The sequence below is a fragment of the Gadus morhua genome, chromosome 15 (assembly GCF_902167405.1).
Source record: "Gadus morhua chromosome 15, gadMor3.0, whole genome shotgun sequence".
Classification (NCBI taxonomy): Eukaryota; Metazoa; Chordata; class Actinopteri; order Gadiformes; family Gadidae; genus Gadus; species Gadus morhua.
In genome coordinates, this window is record NC_044062.1 from 8,336,203 (window position 1) to 8,356,710 (window position 20,508).

General features: G+C 46.0%; 2 protein-coding genes and 3 non-coding genes across 5 annotated transcripts; 1 reads left to right on the forward strand and 4 right to left on the reverse strand.

The window, feature by feature from the left end:
- Positions 1 to 1,039: 1,039 nt before the first annotated feature.
- On the reverse strand, positions 1,040 to 1,203 carry LOC115560530 (U1 spliceosomal RNA). The gene has a single exon (XR_003979769.1). It is a non-coding gene; the product is annotated as a U1 spliceosomal RNA (small nuclear RNA).
- A 1,320-nt stretch (positions 1,204 to 2,523) lies between these two features.
- On the reverse strand, positions 2,524 to 2,687 carry LOC115560531 (U1 spliceosomal RNA). The gene has a single exon (XR_003979770.1). It is a non-coding gene; the product is annotated as a U1 spliceosomal RNA (small nuclear RNA).
- A 759-nt stretch (positions 2,688 to 3,446) lies between these two features.
- Positions 3,447 to 3,662, reverse strand: LOC115560550 (small nucleolar RNA U3). The gene has a single exon (XR_003979782.1). It is a non-coding gene; the product is annotated as a small nucleolar RNA U3 (small nucleolar RNA).
- An 837-nt stretch (positions 3,663 to 4,499) lies between these two features.
- znf511 (zinc finger protein 511) lies at positions 4,500 to 7,779 on the forward strand. The gene is made up of 6 exons (XM_030379608.1): positions 4,500 to 4,973; positions 5,098 to 5,171; positions 5,446 to 5,647; positions 6,228 to 6,352; positions 6,769 to 7,008; positions 7,591 to 7,779. Exons 1-6 carry the CDS (start codon positions 4,875 to 4,877, stop codon positions 7,658 to 7,660), a joined length of 810 nt encoding a protein of 269 aa, XP_030235468.1. The 5' UTR covers positions 4,500 to 4,874; the 3' UTR covers positions 7,661 to 7,779.
- A 511-nt stretch (positions 7,780 to 8,290) lies between these two features.
- On the reverse strand, positions 8,291 to 10,992 carry LOC115560269 (homeobox protein MSX-3). Its single transcript, XM_030379607.1, has 2 exons — positions 10,418 to 10,992; positions 8,291 to 9,650 (listed from the first exon to the last, which is right to left on the reverse strand). The coding sequence occupies exons 1-2, from the start codon at positions 10,818 to 10,820 to the stop codon at positions 9,253 to 9,255; spliced, it is 801 nt and encodes a 266-aa protein (XP_030235467.1). The 5' UTR covers positions 10,821 to 10,992; the 3' UTR covers positions 8,291 to 9,252.
- Between the last annotated feature and the right edge of the window lie 9,516 nt (positions 10,993 to 20,508).

Sequence of the window (20,508 nt, forward strand, 5' to 3'; positions counted from 1 at the left end):
GTTGTCCTTCCTTTCGACCTGATGCACTTTACTATCCTTAACGTCAGCCTGATGTATGTGGAGTATTTTCTTTGTTTATTAATAACTTATAATATTCCTCCCTGTTCCTTCACTTTGTTCTTGTTTTACAAGTTAGATATACACGCTAACCCATTCATTTGTTGTTCTTGTTCCACACATCACCAACATTGTTTTCTATTTATTGATACCCCCTGGCTCTACGTTGCTGTTATTGTTCACTACTGTATGTTTGCTTTGTTGTTCTTAGTCCTTGTTCCCACTTGTTTTGGTTCCACAAACCTCAGCCTGATGTATGTGGAGAGGATTTTTTCTAAACACATCTCAAACACTGGGTCCAGCTTTACATGGTGCATCCTCCTTTGCAGCGTGTAGATGTTAGGCAGTGGAATCTGCATTTGCTGGAGGGTTTTATAACCAGTGTATTTTCTTGTATTGCTATTTTGGTCTCCTTTCCTCACTGTATTCCTCTCTTGTTAACACTTATATATACAATATTCATCCCTGTTCCTTCACTTTGTTCTTGTTTTTCAGGTTGGAAACACACACGCACACATTATTTTTGTCACACCCATTGTTTAATAAGGTCTTCCACCAATTACTCGTTTGACCCTTTGTATGCAGAAATCTTTACCTATGAATAAAACCACAACCCCTGACGCTCTGTTCTTGTTGTCCCCTGACCATACAGATTGGCCAAAAGTCCAGCTTTGTTCAAATGTATTGTAATCGTATCTGTATGGTATATTACACTCTTGGAATAGAAAGATGTCATTTCTTTCACTATTTAAAAATGTGAACGCCGTCAGACACTTCCCAGGGTCGATAAGGCCTCCAGTGTTCAGGGATGAGGTGGAGATATTATTATTTTGAGTTATTTCGGCTGTAGGATTAAAGACCACCAGCAAAGCGACGTAATTTCTAAAGCGTGCAGGAAGCAGGTTACGACAAAAGGTGGTAACACTACAAATGTCTTGGGTCACCCACTACAATATTATGTATTAATTTTCCACAACAAAATCAGGGGAGAGCGCGAACGCAGTCCCCCACTACCACAAATTATGCAGTCGAGATTCCCACATTTGAGGAATTCGCACGGGTCAGCACAGCCGAAGTGCAATGGCTGAGCCTCGCCCTGGGTGAACCACCTTCATGATCATGGTGTCTCCCCTGCCAGGTAAGTATGAGTTGTACACGGCTCTCGTGCTGTAGTCACTCTCCCACATAAGAGTCTACATCATGGTGCTAACATTTTATTGACAACATTACAAAAACGCCTTGACCGACAAATTACAATCGGTCGTATTGTGTCCGGCAGAAATAATTCAACCACAAATTACCATTAACGTAATGAATGAAAGTATAACCTGTATCATGCACTGCTGTGTTCTTCTTCTGAGATTTCCCATAAATACTAGCCTTCATGGGGCAACACTGCCCTCTACAGGAGTATTGAGGAATCTAGTCTAGAATCGAGATGTCCAACATGCACGTCCAACAACAATCTTAGCCTCATTGTTTTTTCTACAAACCAAATGCAATGAAGGCCACCTTTTTGATAAAGATAATGTGCTTGTTGTTTTTGTGGTTCTGAATGTCAATTATTAGTTGACTTTCAGTAATTATCTCCTACTACATTGTTGCAGGTATAAAAAAAATAGCCCGTTGCAAAGAAATGCAATTATAAGAACCGTGCACCATTTTTTAAATTTGAAAAACGTTTTTATCATTAATATTTACAATAAAATTATTATTCAATATATTAAGTGATTGGGGCAAAATCAACCACTCCAAACCTGAACACCAGAGAAATTTCATTAGCATGTGTAGACAGGAAGTAAGGAGGTCTCCAAAAAGTGTTGTCCCGCGATGACCACGGGGGGCGCTATGACTTGTAATCAAACCTATTTGTCCGCGATCCACGCCCCGTTTTATAAAAAAATCTGAAACTTGATATCTGGCCCTTATTTGCCGAGCTGAATCTTTTTGCCATTGTGTCCATTAGGTCAATGGGGATACATTTTGCTGTGTATTTAATGTTTTGGAAACTTGAAATCGTCATGCAAAACAAACCATAAGCCCAAATGATCCATAATTTGTTAAAAAATGTCCTTGCCCGACCTTATGGTATTTTGGTTTTGATTTTGTTAAAATCGCAGAATTATGTCAGATTTATGAGGAGTTACCCTTATGCAATTGTGAAGTCTGCTGCAGAGAACCCCAGAGGCCTCACATTTGGTGTGTCCAGGTCCTCCCACGTAGGTTAAGTTTTGATATCTTACAAAATAAGTATAGGGGGAAAAAACGCTAACCTCAACCATTCCAAACTGGATCAACTCAGGGTGGTCAATATGGGTACCCGTGAAAAGATCTGATATTCTGTAGCAGTGTTACAACACCATTTAATATGCTGCAGAGAATTCAGCATTCTACATTTAAGAAAGCGCCTTCTATTGACACATGAAATCCCTAAAATATTTTGTTTATTCTTTTCCACAACAATTTCAGGGGAGAGCGCGAACGCAGTCCCCCACTACCACAAATTATGCAGTCGAGATTCCCACATTTGAGGAATTCGCACGGGTCAGCACAGCCGAAGTGCAATGGCTGAGCCTCGCCCTGGGTGAACCACCTTCATGATCATGGTGTCTCCCCTGCCAGGTAAGTATGAGTTGTACACGGCTCTCGTGCTGTAGTGTCTCTCCCAGAAACAGGTCTATGTCATGGTGCTAAAATTTACCGTGAATGTCAATATGTATAACCCCAAAATGGTTTTAATGATGGCACATGAGGACAAACATCGGTATAGAATGACGTTCAAAATTAGTTATCATAAGGGACAATACAGGTACCACGAACAACTATGTTAAAGGAGTGATATGATAAAGAGATATAGAGATAAATGGTGCGCACATCTCTTTGTGATACACGGGGTCCGTTGACGAAAGTACCACCCCGCCTGTCGGAATTCAACTTATTCATCACTGCTTTAGTTCAACTCATATCCAACCTCTCTGTATATTTATGCAATTAAAAATCCTACCAAGTATTTATTATTACAGGAAATTCCTGTGCATAGGCTACTGCTGTATTGTGCCGATATTGTACAGGCATTCCAGATTCAGTGTGTGCAAATAACTTGATACTGTCTACAATATGATAACCTGCACATAGAGTAAATTAACAATTTATACTACTTGATATGGCCATCACTCTCATCATATAAGTGAAATATTATTTTATATAATGTTTACACTTAAGCATTTACATCGGCAATGCAGGTAACTGCAAACGTTTTTCAAGATCCTACACAATCTATTTGATTGGCTGCAAAATAATTATTAATTAAAGTAAAAATACAAACGACATAATAACATGCCCAATGACTCAGAAAAGTAATTAGTTATTTTGAACAATTTCTACATCTAACCACTCTGATCATGTTCCCTACCTCCAGGCTCCACTAGGGAGCAAGGAACGGTCATCAATGACAAGGAGCGGATGAAGTAAATCATCACTCACTGCCCGCTTCGCGCTCAGAAGGGAACATCAGTACTCTTCATCGTGGTTAGAGTAACCGATCACTTTCGTACGATATTTCTCAAGTCAAAAACTATAGAAATGATCCCTGAAAGTATGATCTTAGTGTACCAACGGGCGCGGACGGGACCCGATTCATGGGGTAGTCCTTCTCATTGGTGGTTCCGAGGTTGAACTTTCACAATATTTACGCTCATGTCAATAATACAACAGACGACATTGACACAGATTTTTATTTATTGAAAGGGAACATTGGCGTCCACGATCCAGTCATGACACAAAAACAACCATATGAAACTTTATATTACTTAATTGTTACCCCGAGTGTTTTAATGTATAACCATAATATTGTTTTAAAAATGGAACATGAGGACAAACATCGCTATAGAATGATGTCCAAAGTAGTTACCTTAAGGGGCAATAAAGGAAAGACGCACGGTTATGTTAAAAGAGTGATATGATAAAGAGATATAGAAAATAATAGTACCCACATCTCTTTGCGAGACACGCGGGTCCGTCGATGAAAGGTATCCCCCTCTGGCGGAATTTAACAGTCCGTTCCACTCACATCCGACATCTCCGCATATTTATATTGTTTAAATCCTACGAAGTATTAAAAAGCAGACGGAATTCAAATTCAAATGCTACTGCTATATTGTGCCGTTATTGTACAGACATTCCAGATTCCGCGTGTGTAAATTACTTTCTATACAGAAAATATTTTGTCAAACAATACGTTTTAAGTCTATTTTCTAGCTGAAAAACGTAATGTAAACTTGCAACGCAGGTGCATTCATTCTGTCTACAATAGAATAAATTCAATTGATTCAATTAAAAACCAGACCATCTCTAGACTATTTAAACTCCGTTAATGTGATATTAATCCAAGGCGTTATTTAGCTATGTCGCCATCTCCCGGCACAAGGTTGTTATGATCGCTCAAGTATACGGAATTAAGTGAATCGAGAATGTCTTTGTATTTGTGCGACAATTGTTTTTATTAAAGGTATTAGTCAAGTAAGTGGATACGAAGTTTACTTTAAACGACGTTGCAAGTTTCTGTCTTCTCGTGTCTGTCGGTCGCAAACCCGAGCTACGCGGCATGATGACGTGGATATTTTTATGACGTTCCTTCTGTGCGCCAATGAAACACTATCAACACTAACACGCTTTTTCTATGGTCGCCTCTGATGCACTGAACCCAACCATGGGGTCATTTGTTAGACTAACAACATGAAGTACAGTTACATTGCGGACATTGTCGTTTTAATGTGGGTATCATTGTTGAGTTGAAAACGTAAGATAAAGTTATCCAGATGTCTGTCTTAAACATGGGTGGCTTTGGAGGGAAGGACACACCATTCAGATTCACACCACAACGCATACATCTGGGCAAGGATCACGAACTATTTGAGGTAATATAGCACACACATTTGTCTGCAAGAGAAAACACAGAATTATGTTAAATTATGAATTATGTTAAGTGCTATAATTGTATAATAACCTGATCTGACTGTATATTGGCTTTGTTTTCATCAGGATGGGGATATCCACAGACATATGTATCTGCAGAACCTATCCTCCTCAGAGACAGACGAACAGCCAAAGCACAGGTAGTTCGGTACTCATTCCTGTTTGTCTTGCAAACGTAAGACAAATTACTGGGAGACTAAGTATAAGTATAAATGTTTTGCTGCACATAAGGTTTCATTAAAAAGACATTCATCAGATAACATCCATTGCTTAATGAGAGTCTATGTTCTTTCATTGAAAATCGACCTCCTATTCATACACATGTATGACACCTTCACGTGTTCAAGATTATAGGCTTCATGTTGCTGGATGTCATACATTAAGCATCTTATTGCGTCCCCCTACCCCTCGCAGTGTGTCCGAGTTCGGCTGCCACATCTCGGGCTGCTGCCAGCGGTTCCGCAGCGTGGAGGAGTACGAGCACCACTACAACTCGCTGCACCGTCACGTCTGCTCCGCCTGCCGCCGGTCCTTCCCCTCCGCCCGCCTCCTGGACGTCCACATTGAGGAGTGGCACGACGCCATGTTCGACATCCTGTCCCAGAGCCAGGACATGGTGAGAGAACCACCGGCCAAAAGGTTAGAAGTGTTGTCGGCGAGACGGGAGAGTCGTGAAGTGAGAGGGATGAACAGCGGAACACGGCACGATGGGCGACATGCGGCTCAGGAGGTAGAGCGGGTTGGCTGGTGACGGGATGGTCGCTAGTTCGATCCCCGGCTCCTCCTTGCTGAGTGTCGAGGTGTCCCTCACTGAGATGCAACACCCTCACTGCTCCTGACAAACGGGCTCTCGCCATGCGTGGTTGACACCACCGTCGGTGTGTGAATGTGTGCAGGAATGGGTGAATGTGAGGCAATATTGTAAAGCGCTTTGAGAAAGCGCTGTATAAATGCAGTCCATTTACCATTTAAGATTTGGCAGCTCAACGACCAAAACAAAGTCCCTCTCCCTCTCTGCCAATTAGAAGTTTTGCATTTCACACACCTGTGATTGACAGGTGAAGTGGATTCTCCGATGGCTATGAACAAATGATTCCCAAATATTAGCTCTTAAATCATGCTTACAGCACTATTAAGACAATCAGATGGTCTCCGCGAAAATATGTGATATGTGACACTTGTATGCTGTGTTCCAGTACCAGTGTCTGGTGGAAGGCTGTGGACTGAAATTCAGGACGAGTAAACGGAGGAAAGACCACCTGATTCAAATACACAAGTACCCCCCTGACTTCAGGTTTGACAAGACTAAACGGGAACACAGGTCAGTTGTTCCGTCGTATGTCCTCTAAGTGGCAGTATAAACCTTTTAACTGACATCGTGGCTAACCAAAACTTAACCAACGGATTATATCTCAGGGATCAATAGATATGGATACGATGACTATCAGAGGTGTATCTACCTTTGTATTGGATTAAATCCAATAATACATAATTTGTGACACGTGTTTTTTTTTTGTAAATGTTCAGTATTTTGTAAATTTATATAAGACAAATTAAAAGCTTACTCTTTATCAAAGGAGAAATTCCAAAATTGTGTTTTTTGTTAGTGCAATAGATGTTTTTTTTCTGCATTGCAAAACCGAATACTATCGTCATGTTGTCTTCCCTGAGTTCAGAATAAGTTGTTTATCCCCATGTATGTTATCGGCGTAACGATGACATTGTGCATTTCAACAGGAAAGAGCAGAAACCTCAGACGAGGCAGCAGGCCGGCGGTGCGGAGGTGATGGAGGGCGTGTGTGAGGCCGTGCTGCCTGCCACTGACCCAGAGCAGCATCAGGAGGAGGAGGAGGACATGGAGACCGTGGAGCTCCAGGCCCCCTCGGGGCCCGGGGAGCAGGGGCCTCCCAGCGGGGGGACCCCTCAGGCGGACGCAGAGACTGTCAGCGACGGGCAGAGACCACGCTACTCGTACAGGTGGGTGGTGATCCACGGCTGCATCGTAGGAGAAGGGTTCCACACCCAGCTGAAAGGTTCCGGGTTCGATCCCCGAGGTCGGCATCCAGAAAATAATCAGACATTTTATATTAGCATACATTGAAGTTACATTGCGAAACACATGATAGAAGGTATGGGCAAGGTACCTAAGCCCTACCTGCTCCTTAATGCCCTGTGTCTTGGTCCACTGTGATTTGCTTGGGATTACACTTATTAGTAATACTAAATAAATAGTAATAGTTGGAGAATTTGATATCTACGGGCCGGGAACCATAGTGTTAGTTTGTGTTTTAAATGTTCTGAACTACCATAATTGCAGTTGTACAATAAAATGTTGTATTGTTTGTGATCTATTCCCTCAAAAAATGCCCCTTTATTTTTGTTTAGTATAACTTATGAACTGATTTATTATTAACATTATTTGATCATTGGCAGGTAACTAACCTGCCAATGATCCAATAGATCCAATAGGTAGCATTGTTTGATCTCAAGTGTACTGAGTGCTGGTGGTCTCTCTCTGGTGCTGCGTTGTGATTGGCTGAGCATGTCTTCCTTCCTCAGGGTCCCGGCCACTGTGTGCTTCGGGAAAGGCTCGGTGCGAGGGTTCAGAGGTCGAGGAAGGAGGAAGTGACTCACTGCAGTAAAAGTCCCCCGTTCCTATAACGTTCGATTTGAACCATTGTATAATGACATGACTTGCAATTCAGCACATCCTTAAATAAACTATTTTTCCAATAATTATTGACTTGATATTAATTGTATGACCCTTCATTTATGCTTCCGTTTTCTCTGCCTATATATATGTGCTTGTGTGTGTGTGTGTGTGTGTGTGTGTGTGTGTGTGTGTGTGTGTGTGTGTGTGTGTGTGTGTGTGTGTGTGTGTGTGTGTGTGTGTGTGTGCGTGTGTGCGTGTGAGAGTGTGTCCAAAGTCCTGATCTAATGCACTTGTACTGATTTAGGAAACAAAGGCCCACGTCTTCCTAACACCATATACAAATAACCATCTTAGACTCACCTTATCCTTGCCGCAGGGATGAGGATGCTGCCTTTACATGAGCTCAGACCATAACTCTTTCTGGATTATTATTATCCAAACCAATTTTTTGTTGATGTCCGTTCAAGAGTTTAAACATTTGTAATAACTTGCGTTGCATTAAAATGCAACGTGCTGAGTGGAAAAAAGCGACCATAAAAAATGTTGACTCAGACCAAATTAATTAAGGGCGTCACTGTTGGGTATGAAATTGACTGATAAATAAAGTAGGATTTTCTTTTTAATAATGGTACAAAAACGAACTCGTCAAACAATAACACACTTAACCGAAGGCAATTATAAATATATTTTTTTGAGAATGTGATTATAAAAGGTTTCGGAAAAAAATATTTATTTACACCTCTAGAGTCAAGGAAGCACTTAAAATAACAAGGTTGAAGGGCCTATTAACAGCTGTGCATTTTGTGGATTTCACTGAGGTAACGAACCTACAAAATGACAGGACGTGAAGAGTAGAAAGAGACTGAGGACGGCCTATATTTCATATTCCTTTTGATCATGCATATCTTGGAGTCATGCTCTAAATTAATTTACAGTTGAAAGATCCATGTATAAAAAAAGATTTCTTTCATAAGCCCAGTATTATTAAATATTTTTTTTGTAACATTCCTCTCGTAATGAATGTGCTCAGGCCGTCCGCGGTTCTGTATTGATGCGTTTTATCACCGACTTGTCCAGCATGATTGGTTCTCTTTACATAGGCAAATGTTTCGAATCAGAGAACGGATTTTAAATGTAGTAAAGACTAACATTAATAACATTAGGGCATGTGTTGCATAATTTATAAAGTTCAGATAGCCTACAGGCTGACGTATAGGCCTGCTTGTCTCAAGGCCCGTTTTGCGCAATGGCCATTAATCGTATTATTCGGCAGGCCACTGCCTATATACAATCGCTAATGTTGTTCATATTTTCCATTTAGCCGGTGCTCGTGGCCTGGTATTATTAATTCAGGCGATCATACATCAGGGAGATGAAGTGATGCTGGAACCCCGCAGTGTAACACCGTTAACCGTTTGTGCGCTGGATAGGAATATGCAGCGTTCCGAGCGCGCAACAAATGCGCTTATGCGTAAAAGCGAACTGCGTCTCAGAAGGCATTGGCGTATAAAGGCAGAGTCGAGTAAGGCAGTGCTATAACACAACTCATCAAAGTTCAAGAGTGGACGTTATGACAAGTAGTACATCCCGTAGGGCCCGCTGTAGAGTCCAGGGACCGACAGGGCGTGCCGGGGTCCTTGGAGGGCCGCGTAAAGAGGGCCCATGTTGTGGTGGAAGGGGAACGCGAAGGCGGCGGGGAGAAGCGGTTTGGACGCCAGTTTGATCTTCTCCAGCTCGGCCTCCTGGAGCCTCTTGGCCTTTGCCCTGCGGTTCTGAAACCAGATCTTGACCTGGGTCTCCGTGAGGCTGAGGGAGCAGGAGAACTCTGCTCTCTCCGCGATGGAGAGGTACTGTTTCTGCCGGAATCTCCTCTCCAGGGACAGCAGCTGGGACGTGGTGAAGGGAGTTCTGGGTTTTCTGTTGTTCTTGTGCTTCCTCAGCGGGCATGGGGGAGGGCTGGGGAGTCCTGGGAACCAATCCGAACAATACTTTAAATATGTACAATAAACCATGTACTATATATTTATATATATATACATAACAACATGGGCATGGGGAGACCTGGGAAGAAATCTGAACAATATTTAATTACGAAATTCCAGTCTATGTTAATTCAGTGGGCAATAAAGTTTACCTATCTTTATACAATATACCATATACAATTTTCAATATATATGTATATATATATATATATATATATATATATATATATATATATATATATATATATATATATATATATATATATATATATATATATATATATATATATATAATACAATATATCAGACCATGCATGGAGAGGGCTGGAATGGTAATTAATTTGAAAAATACAATGTAATGGTATTTGTGTGTGTGTGTGTGTGTGTGTGTGTGGGTGTGTGTGTGTGTGTGTGTGTGTGTGTGTGTGTGTGTGTGTGTGTGTGTGTGTGTGTGTGTGTGTGTGTGTGTGTGTGTGTGTGTGTGTGTGTGTGTGTGTGTGTGTGTATACAATACGTTGGTAGTAACAATACAATATAAAAATGTATTTCAGACCCTTTAAATAAAGTCAATGGGCTACTTCATATTCATGAGGCGCTAGCTGGAATAATAACAGCATGGATAACAGTTTTATTAGAATTCAATTATCCAATCAAATATTGGTATAATTTTAGCCCATATGATACGACTTTATATCTTATTATCGAAAGTGTATTGTCGTTGGATCGAAAATGAAACGCAGATCCGACTCACTGTGAGGGGACGCTTGAGGGGTCCGGCACCAGGGTCTTGGGTCCGGGACCGTCTCCTCACTGGACGAGTTGGAGAGCTCCGTCCCCTCTCCGGGTATAAGCCGTCTCTCCCCGGGAGACCCGGTCTCACCGGAGGAGCGATCCTCACTCCCCAAAATCCGTTCCGTCGCGTGGCTCGCGTCGCTCCCCATCGGCGTCCTATCGCCCGAGATCAGCGACTCCACGCTGAAGGAAAGTCGCGACCTCTTCTCCTTCTTGCGTCCTCTGACCGGAGACAGGTCGAGTCTACGGAGCTCATCGAGTTCCAGAGCCGTGCGGTCCTGCGGACGGGTCTCCTCCGGGTAGGGAGAGGCGGCTGAGGGGGGTCCTAGGGCAGGATTCATGACGCACAAGTGAGGTGCCATACAATCTTTACGCCTCCACCGCGCGCCTCGCCGTTCTGCACTGAGGAGACTCCCGGAGACGCGCTGGAGACACTCCGCAAGTTGGCCTTTTACGCACAGTCCTGTTTGCGCGTTTGTGTGTGTGTGTGTGTGTGTGTGTGTGTGTGTGTGTGTGTGTGTGTGTGTGTGTGTGTGTGTGTGTGTGTGTGTGTGTGTGTGTGTGTGTGTGTGTGTGTGTGTGTGTGTGTGTGTGTGTGCGAGAGCATTCGTGCGCGCGTGCGTGTGTATGTGCTTCAGTGTATGTGTGTGTGTGTGTGCTTCCAATAATGAAGTCCAAAAAAGTTGATCTCTCATCTTTCCGCCTGCCAATCAGGCTGTTGATTTGACCACGTGACTCCTTGGACTGTCTGTGATTGGACAGGCGCTTCTTGGGGAAACAAATGATTCTGTTTCTGATTCAATTAACGTTACCATGATTCAGAAGCATCCTTTATTCTCAACGTGGGCAGGGCGTTTTCATTACTGAGTTATAATATAAAGTTTAACTTGTTTGTACACTTGTATATAGGCCTGTACAACGGGCCATGTTGCGCATATTACCGTGTTGTTGTGGCGTCTGGTTTTGTGCGTCATATGTTTCGCGTTTAAACCACTCAGGAGTTATAAATAATACGGACAATCTAGATGACCAAGGGCCATGACAACACAGGGCTTTCATTCGCTCCCTAAGTGTGTTGTTTAGATTTTGTTTTAAGAGAATCTTTCGCTCACAAATCTTTTCCCCTTGTGGCTCCCATCCAGGGCAAACAACTGGTTAAGTTGAGTCGACCGTTTCTTCATTCTTTGAATATGCCGCACTGGCGCCTCCTTTAACTCACCGTGGCTGTCTGCACCCCCCTCCTCCCCCCTCCATCCTCCCCCTTCCTCCCCTCTCTCACCCACCCACACAGGCGGGGAGGGATCCCCACACACTGGAATGTAATTGCATTTTAACATGAACAATACATCTCCCATGGTGTTAAGTACACTTATTGTAATATTACCGCTCAGCCATGCTCTGTGTTTGAAGTGTCTGTATTCTGTGGTTGTCCATACATCCATCCGTTCCACAAAAGATTGACATTTCTTATGGAGAACTTGGAACAGACATTTGGCAAATGGTGTGTGTATGTGTTTGTGTGTGTGTCTGTGTGTGTGTGTGTGTGTGTGTGTGTGTGTGTGTGTGTGTGTGTGTGTGTGTGTGTGTGTGTGTGTGTGTGTGTGTGTGTGTGTGTATGTGTGTGTGTGTGTGTGTTTGTGTGTGTGTGTGTGTGTATGTGTGTGTTTTTGTGTGTGTGTGTGTGTGTGTGTGTGTGTGTGTGTGTGTGTGTGTGTGTGTGTGTGTGTGTGTGTGTGTGTGTGTGTGTGTGTGTGTGTGTGTGTGTGTGTGTATGTGTGTGCATGGATGTCACTGTGTTTTTCAGTCGATGCCTGTGTGTGTGTGTGTGTGTGTGTGTGTGTGTGTGTGTGTGTGTGTGTGTGTGTGTGTGTGTGTGTGTGTGTGTGTGTGTGTGTGTGTGTGTGTGTGTGTGTGTGTCCATCTTGTGCCCGACTGAGACTTCTTTCCTGTAAACAACTTTTTCAGTCATCGTTCCGCCTCTGGTCTCTCAGCCAAGGCGGGGCGTGTAGCGGTTGAACAGCAGATCAGCAGAACTGCCTCGTGGACTCCGGACTCCCAGTCATTACTGGCCCGACGACCACGGCCATGATCTATTCTCCCGTCACAGGAAATGAGTGGCATTTTAAGTAATTATGAAATGGACTTCAGTGAGTGACTTTTATTAATAAGCATTTTATCAAAGGCTCTTCAGGTCTTCCATGATACATGGATTCGCACGTGCACACACACACACACACACACACACACACACCCAGACACGCATACACACATTCACGCAAACACACACGCACGCACGCATGCACACACACACACACACACACACACACACACACACACACACACACACACACACACACACACACACACACACGGTCCCCTATTTATAATTTTTGGGGTACCTTATTGAAAACAGATTAGATGGCGACTGATAACCCGCTCCGTCGTCTGGCCGCCTGATGGGCTCTCAGGGGCCCCGACTCTCCCTGCTTATCGGACAGCGATCGCCGGAGATCACAGCGCGGGGCCGGCAGCTCTCGTTTCATCTGCGGGTTCACCGACATAAACGTCTCTTAAGACTCTTTAGGGGGCGAGGTAATCCGCTCCGACGGAGGCCTTTGGAGGCCGAACGTATCTCCCATCGTGTTCCCGTCGTGTCATTAACCCCATGTGGTGCGGCGGCTGGGCACAAACACACACACACACACACGCACACGTACGCACGTACGCACACACGCATACAAACGCACACACACAGACACACTCACAGACACACACAAACACACGGGTGTGTGTGAGGGGGTTGCCAGGGCCACACGTTCACCGTATGTTTCCCTCCCAAATCCAGATTGACATACTGTAGTCAGAGACCCCCTCGATACCCATTGTCACACACAAACACACCCCCCCCCCCACACACACACACACACATACAAACATACACAAAGACACACACAGACACACACACACACACATACCAACATACATACAGACACACACATGCCCTGACAGACATGACATGGCATGCACTAACATGTATGAGAAGTTGGTTGGCGCTGGGGCCCACGGGCCGACACTACACACAGACAGCCCATGATGGGGTAGTTAAGGTGAGGTGGGGGGGGGGGGGGGGGTTGTTGCGGTGGGGGTAGCCAAGCCTTTGTGCGTCTCTCTGTACCCTCCTGGCGTCAGCGGTGACAGCGACGGCTTTCCACATGGCGTGTGGACAGTGGTGAGTACCGTGTTTGGCTAGCACCATCACCGGGGACGTAGCAGTTAGCCGCCAGCCCCGCCCAGCGCTAACAGGTGAGCATGGAGCTATTGTTGCTATGGGGGGGGGGGCAGTGGAAGGGGAACCAGACACCCCTGTAATGGTGCTCTGAAGGGAGGCACTCAGGTGACAGCGAGGACGGCCCCAGATGGAAGATTCATGGACGGTAATTATGATCATAATGAAAATGTTGATCAAATGGTCGCAGGTCGGGGGGGCGAGGGGGGTTATAATGGGGGGAGGTAGATCATAAATGGGGGGGGGCCGGGGTATAATGGGGTCTTTGTGGAGTTTGAGGAGGACGTGATACTGGGTGGAGGAGCTCTAGGGACGAGACAGGCCTCACACACACAAACACACACACAAACACACACACACACACACACACAGAGAACCTCACACACACAAACACACACAAAGAAACACAGAACCTCACACACACACTTACACACACTTACACACACTTACACACACACACACACACACACACACACACACACACACACACACACACACACACACACACACACACACACACACACACACACAGAACCTCACACACACACAAACACATACAAATAACCTCAAGCACACACAAAAACACAGAACCTCACACAAACACACACAAAGACAGAACCTCACACACACATAGACACACGCAGTCAGAGAAACCGTGAGTAATGACCTCTGGACACAAGAGGGTCCAGATGATGAGTGTAAATGAAGTCGAGAGGGACCACCGATCAGGGCCCTATGAGAGGAGGCTACACATGGCTCACGCTATGCGATTAGAAAGCAGCTGAAGTCATTTTGTGGCGAGGAAAACACGAATGACAGGCCAACGCTATCATAACATTCATAAACGTGGCCCATGTTCTCTGGCTCTCTCGCCCTCTCTCTCTCTCTCTCTCTCTCTCTCTCTCTCTCTCTCTCTCTCTCTCTCTCTCTCTCTCTCTCTCTCTCTCTCTCTCTCTCTCTCTCTCCCTCTCGCTCTCCCTCTCCCTCGCCCTCCTCTCCCCATCTTCCCTGGAGGCAAAACGCTTGACTGAATTGGTTCGCTGACATTTCACCGGGTTTCTTTCCATGTCTCTGCGTCCTGCGCTGGGACGCGACACACGCGACCGCGTCACACGACACTGGAACGCAGATAGAGCGGTCCATGTGATCCCGGCCGCACACCGTACGGTCGTTTATGTTGAGGGGAAAGCTGTTTTTATTGGGAGTTTAACAGGAACGATTATTACCAATAAAATGAAAGAATCCCATCTGGATACGACAACGCGAATATATAGCGACAGATTGGGTTCTGATTGGCCAGTCGCTTGTTTGCGGCACTTCTCGCCCTCCCTGGAAAAGTGTTCATTTAAGAGTTTCCAGGGCCCTACAATTATTTAAAATGTCAGGAAGTTTGTTTTGTGTTTTAAAGGGTTCCATTATGTTGGTTCTGGGATGATAATTGAGGTTATGAAGATAAAAATTTCGCTCCATATATTTAGTGCATATATATTTTTACTTTTACACCATACTTTTGTCGATTACTTTCCCATGAATTGATGTTGTTTTTAGCTCGACGATAGGTAGTTTGCATTCAGACATGTTTATTGTAAGTATGTTTATGTAACTTGCTTTAGATTGATATCATCTCTCCCAGTTCCCTAAATGGGGTCCGCTTCGACTATGACACCAGTCATCTTGTGGTTAGGGTATGATAAGATCTGATGAGATAATCAACTTAATTATCCCAAAGAAAAATCAACATTTGATATAGTTGACATAAGGGCAGGACATTAGCTTCCCCTTCATAAAGGAAAAAAAGACAGTAATAATAACAACGTCAAATGATTGGTGTGATGTGGTGCTCTTTGGCATTTTCAGGGGCAGCCTTGTCTTATTAAAGTGTGATCACTGGGATTTCCCATCCCTCCTGAGGAAGCGTGCTGTTCTGCTCGCTTAGCTTCCATAGCCCCAGGCGACTGTCAGCATTCCCGCTTTCTCACGCTTCCATACGTCTCTCATATTGAATGTCGACTGTGTGACTATAGGGAGGTTTGCTAGTGCTAGTAGCTACTATTGGGCATTCATTAAATGAATAGTAATCTATCTAGTAGCCTAACTTCTGTCCAATCTGACTTTGTGTGTGTCTGTGTGCATATGCGCGTGTGTGTGTGTGTTTATGTGTGTGTACGTGTGCGTATGTGTCTGCCTGTGTGTACGAGAGAGTGTGCGTGTATACAAGAGAGAGTGTGCATGCATGCACACTTCTATGCGTGACAACGTGAGCGTGCTCGTGTCTGCAGGAGACGTGCACGTGTGCGTGTACAAGCATGCATCTGAGTGTGTGTGTTTGTGTGTGTGTGTGTGTTTGTGTGTGTTTGCAACTTTGATCTCAAAACAGTGACAACCTGAACAAATATGCTGATTTGATTGTTCTGAGATCACAATATTCCTCGTCGTCCCAGGACAGCCTGAAAGAGATGGGAGGGGAGAGGAGGGGCCCCTGAATAAACAACCATTAAACTCTCTCAATCCGGCTTTGAGAGGTCTCTCTCTCTCTCTCTCTCTCTCTCTCTCTCTCTCTCTCTCTCTCTCTCTCTCTCTCCCTCTCCCTCTCCCTCTCCCCCTCCCTCTCTCTCTCCCTCTCTCTCTCTCTCTCTCTCTCTCTCTCTCTCTCTCTCTCTCTCTCTCTCTCTCTCTCTCTCTCTCTCTCTCTCTCTCTCTCTCTCTCTCTCTCTCAACATTTTTGGCCCATGCTTAGAATAACTCACAGACCCCGGCCATTACAACAATATATATGGAGCGAGAGAACATATTAGTCAGAGTGAAGGGACACGTTTGTTTTTGTGAGATCTTACGACGTTGAATCGAATGTTCCTGAGTCGACGAAGAGGAGGAGAGGAGGAAGACGAGTTGACGGGGAGGGACAGAGGGATGAAAGGAGAGAGAGTAGATGAACGCTTTGTTCGGCCCCTGCTTAATGAGCTGGAAAACACAATTGAACTTCTCTTGACTGTGGAAATTGCTGTGAGGGCACCGTAAATTAGCTTCAGTGTGGGAGCGAACCTGGATGACAGAGAGGCCCTTTGTGTCTCGGACCCTGTGGCTAACAAAAGCGGCGGCGGCGGTAGCGTTAACATGTTAGCATTAGTAGCATTAGCAGCAGTGTTAATAATAATGATAATAAATCATTATAAATGAGTGGTTGTGGTGGTGTTGGTGGTGGTGGTGGTAGCGGTGGTGGTGGTGGTGATGGGTGGGTGGTGGTGGTGGTAGCGGTAGTGGTGGTGGTGATGGGTGGGTGGTGGTGGTGGCGGTGGTGGTGGTGGTGATGGGTGGGTGGCGGTGGTGGTGATGGGTGGGTGGTGGTGGTGGTGATGGGTGGGTGGTGGTGGTAGCGGTTGTGGTGGTGGCGGTGGTAGCGGTGGCGGTGGTGGCGGTGGTGGTCGTGGTATTGGCGGTGCTGGTGCTGTCGGTGGTGGTGTTGGTGGCGGCGGTGTTGGCGGTGGTGGTGATGGTGTTGGTGGTGGTGGTGGCGGTGGTGTTGGCGGTGGTGGTGCTGGTGTTGGCGGTGGTGGTGTTGGGTGCAGGGCAGCAGCGAGGAGGGCACTAGTCTATTTCTGTTATATTTAAACACCAAAGGGCGACTCTTCATTCTGGCCTTGCGGGCTTGGCACATGCCTTCTGTTACTAAGTGGCTTCGTATTGAAAGGCTCCGTGGCCGCTATTCTCCGACCCACTGGGCGCCAGCCACTCTGGCCCGGGCAGCTGCTGGGCCCCAGAATGGAGCCATAGTTCCCCCTCTGCAGGTGAGCGGCCCGGCCAAAACAGGGCCCCTCTGAAGGGCCCTTTCAGAAGCTCAAAGGGAAAGTGACTCTGGAGGGAGAGGGACGGCCACACAAAGGCCTCCTTCTCGGCAGAACAGAGGAGATGGAGATGAGCTATTGGAGGGCCGCTTTAGCAGCGCTTAGTGCCATGTCGAGGCGAGGCGACGAGAGACGGAGCAGAGGAGAGCAGAGGGCTGGGGGGCCGGGGGGGTGAGAGGGGGTCGGATCCCCTTGTTGTTGTCTGGAAGGTGAGTTTTTTTTTTCGTGTTGTGTGTGTGCATGTGTTTGTGTGTGTGTGTGTGTGTGTGTGTGTGTGTGTGTGTGTGTGTGTGTGTGTGTGTGTGTGTGTGTGTGTGTGTGTGTGTGTGTGTGTCTGTGTGTGTGTGTGTGTGTGTGTGCGTGTGTGTGTTTGCGTGCGTGTGCGTGTAGCTTAGCCGTTGCCATGCGGAGATACTGGAGTATCTCTGTTATCCTGTGACTCCAATCTAATCGCCGGGGCCTTTTGAAGGCTGACAATGCCTCATGTTTCGACCACGTCCCCAGGCCAACATAGTATGACATGGTGTCTCTGGCCCCCTCACCTCCTCTCTCCCCCTCTCCTCCTCTCCCCCTCTCCTCCTCTCCCCAGCCTTGTGTCGCTGGACGAGACGTTCACTTTGGCACCACCGCTGTCGTGCAGCAGGCACCGGGGAAACTCTCTGTTTTGCTCCCCTTCTCACCTCCTCTTTCTAAATGAAATTAGTAACAGCCTTCTGTGACGTATCCAGAGTTGGCACGGGAGAGACACCGAAAGGCGGGGAGGGGGAGGGGGGGGGGGGGGGGGGGAGAAGGGTGAGAGCCAAGTTAAATGGCAGCATAATGGTGTTGAACCGAACCCGGGTCGAAGCAACAATAAACACAGCCATTCCACTCTTAATCGTTGTTGAACATCGTTGAAAGCCCCCTGTTAAACCCCGGTAAAATAAAGTCAAGCACAAGACGAAGTGAAGCGTAAACTTGAGCTGAGATTGGTGGAAATGCAACCGCATACCTCAGATACAAGATCGAATAAGTATTCTTACGGATTTTCCCCCCGATTCACGCAAAAGACTTTCATTTTCAGCGTGCGCATAATTGCACACGCACGGTGCACTTTGAAACAAGCAGGGATCCCTTCGCTGTCTCATGTAATCGCGTTTTCTTAAAAATGATGCTATCAGTCCAGGCCTCGTCTTTCTCTCTCTACGTCTCCCCAGCTCGCCCTCTCAGACCACTCTGTTATCACTCGCCCCCGGCCTGTTTACCTTCTCCCCTAAACTGCTTTCCCAAGCATGAGACCAGAGCCTGCTCAGAGGACGCTAAGCCCCGCTTAAGTCTCCACACAGACCTTAAGTCCCAGTGTATAACTGGGGGACTGACCTTTTCAAACATCAACGTCAGAGGATCTTGGGGGATTCATACATCGTTGGGAACCATTTACATTTACATTGAGGGCGTTTAGCCAACGCTTTTATCCAAAGCCACTTACAATAAGTACATTTGTCAGGAGAAAGAGTAACAATATATAACTGTTCATAGTACCAAGTTCCAAGCACCAACAATTTCTAGGTTAACCCATTCCCTGTGTACAACAAAGATAGCTAGGATAAGATGCTACACAATGCTAAGTACTATTTTGAAGTGTCAGGACGTATGACATACAATAAGTGTGTACATTAAGTGCCAGGACGTACAACATAAAATAAGTGTGTACGACACTTATTTTACACACTTCCTGAAGAGTAACCCAGGAATCATGTATTTTCACCTCACTAAAGTTCAGTGGCTGGGTTTCAAAGTGAATCCTTTAAAAGTGGCTCTGAAGATGGAGAGAGAGAGAGAGAGAGGGCCGAGTGATTGATCTGACCGGGTTCGGCTCTGACCACAACGCTGGACAAATGATGCGTTGAAGTGGAGGAGAGGAGCTCCGTGGACAGACAAATGCGCGGGGCCTGATTTATTAAGGGCTCTTGAGGTTTTTTTTCAAGACAAGGGAAGCATTTCCTGTGGAGCGAGCAGCTGGGAGTCATTTGGTGGCGTTCTAAGATCCCATACCCGTTCCCAAACAATCTCTCCTCGGGGAAAACCAAATGTCATTGGACTATGTAAACCAACAATGTAAAAACAAGCTCTTCTAAATTAGACCCATCTCGTTGCAGAGAAGTTTGATCAGTCAGAGGGAAGGCCCTCCCTCTCTCTGTTCTCCATCTTGGAGGGGCAGAGAGTCTCTGCCGGCAGGGCCCTAGAGGGGTTGAGGTCCAGGCAGACATAGCTCCACAGAGAGGGGTTCCAGGCCCATGTTTCTTTTATAATGATGAAAGTGCAGGGCTCCCGTAACTGGATCTGTGAGCTAGCGGCTTTCAATCAGGAACCAGCAGGAGGCCACGCCCCCGACCGACCAACCCGGGACGGATGGGCCCGGGACACGCAAGCCACGGCAAACACACACACACACACACACACACACACACACACACACACACACACACACACACACACACACAAGCAAGAGCACATACACTATAACACACACACACACAGACACACAGACACACAGACACACACACACACACACACACAAACACACACACACACACACACACACACACACACACACACACACACACACACACACACACACACACACACGCACACACACAGACTCTGGTCTAGACCATTTATCTGTCATCTACACAGGACTAAATGAGGTTATAATGCAGGACAGCATTCAGTCCAGACCGGCTCCAACCAGACGCCAGAGGGACCAGACCTCCTCCGCCTCTGCTGCGCCTGATACTGCACACCTTCATCCTTCGCCTCATCCTCTTCATCCTCCTCTTTCTCCTCCTCTTCGTCCTCCTTTTCCTCTGCCTCTTCCTCCCTCCTCTTCCTCCTCCTCCTCTTCATCCTTCTCTGAAATCCTTCTCTTCATCATCATCCTCT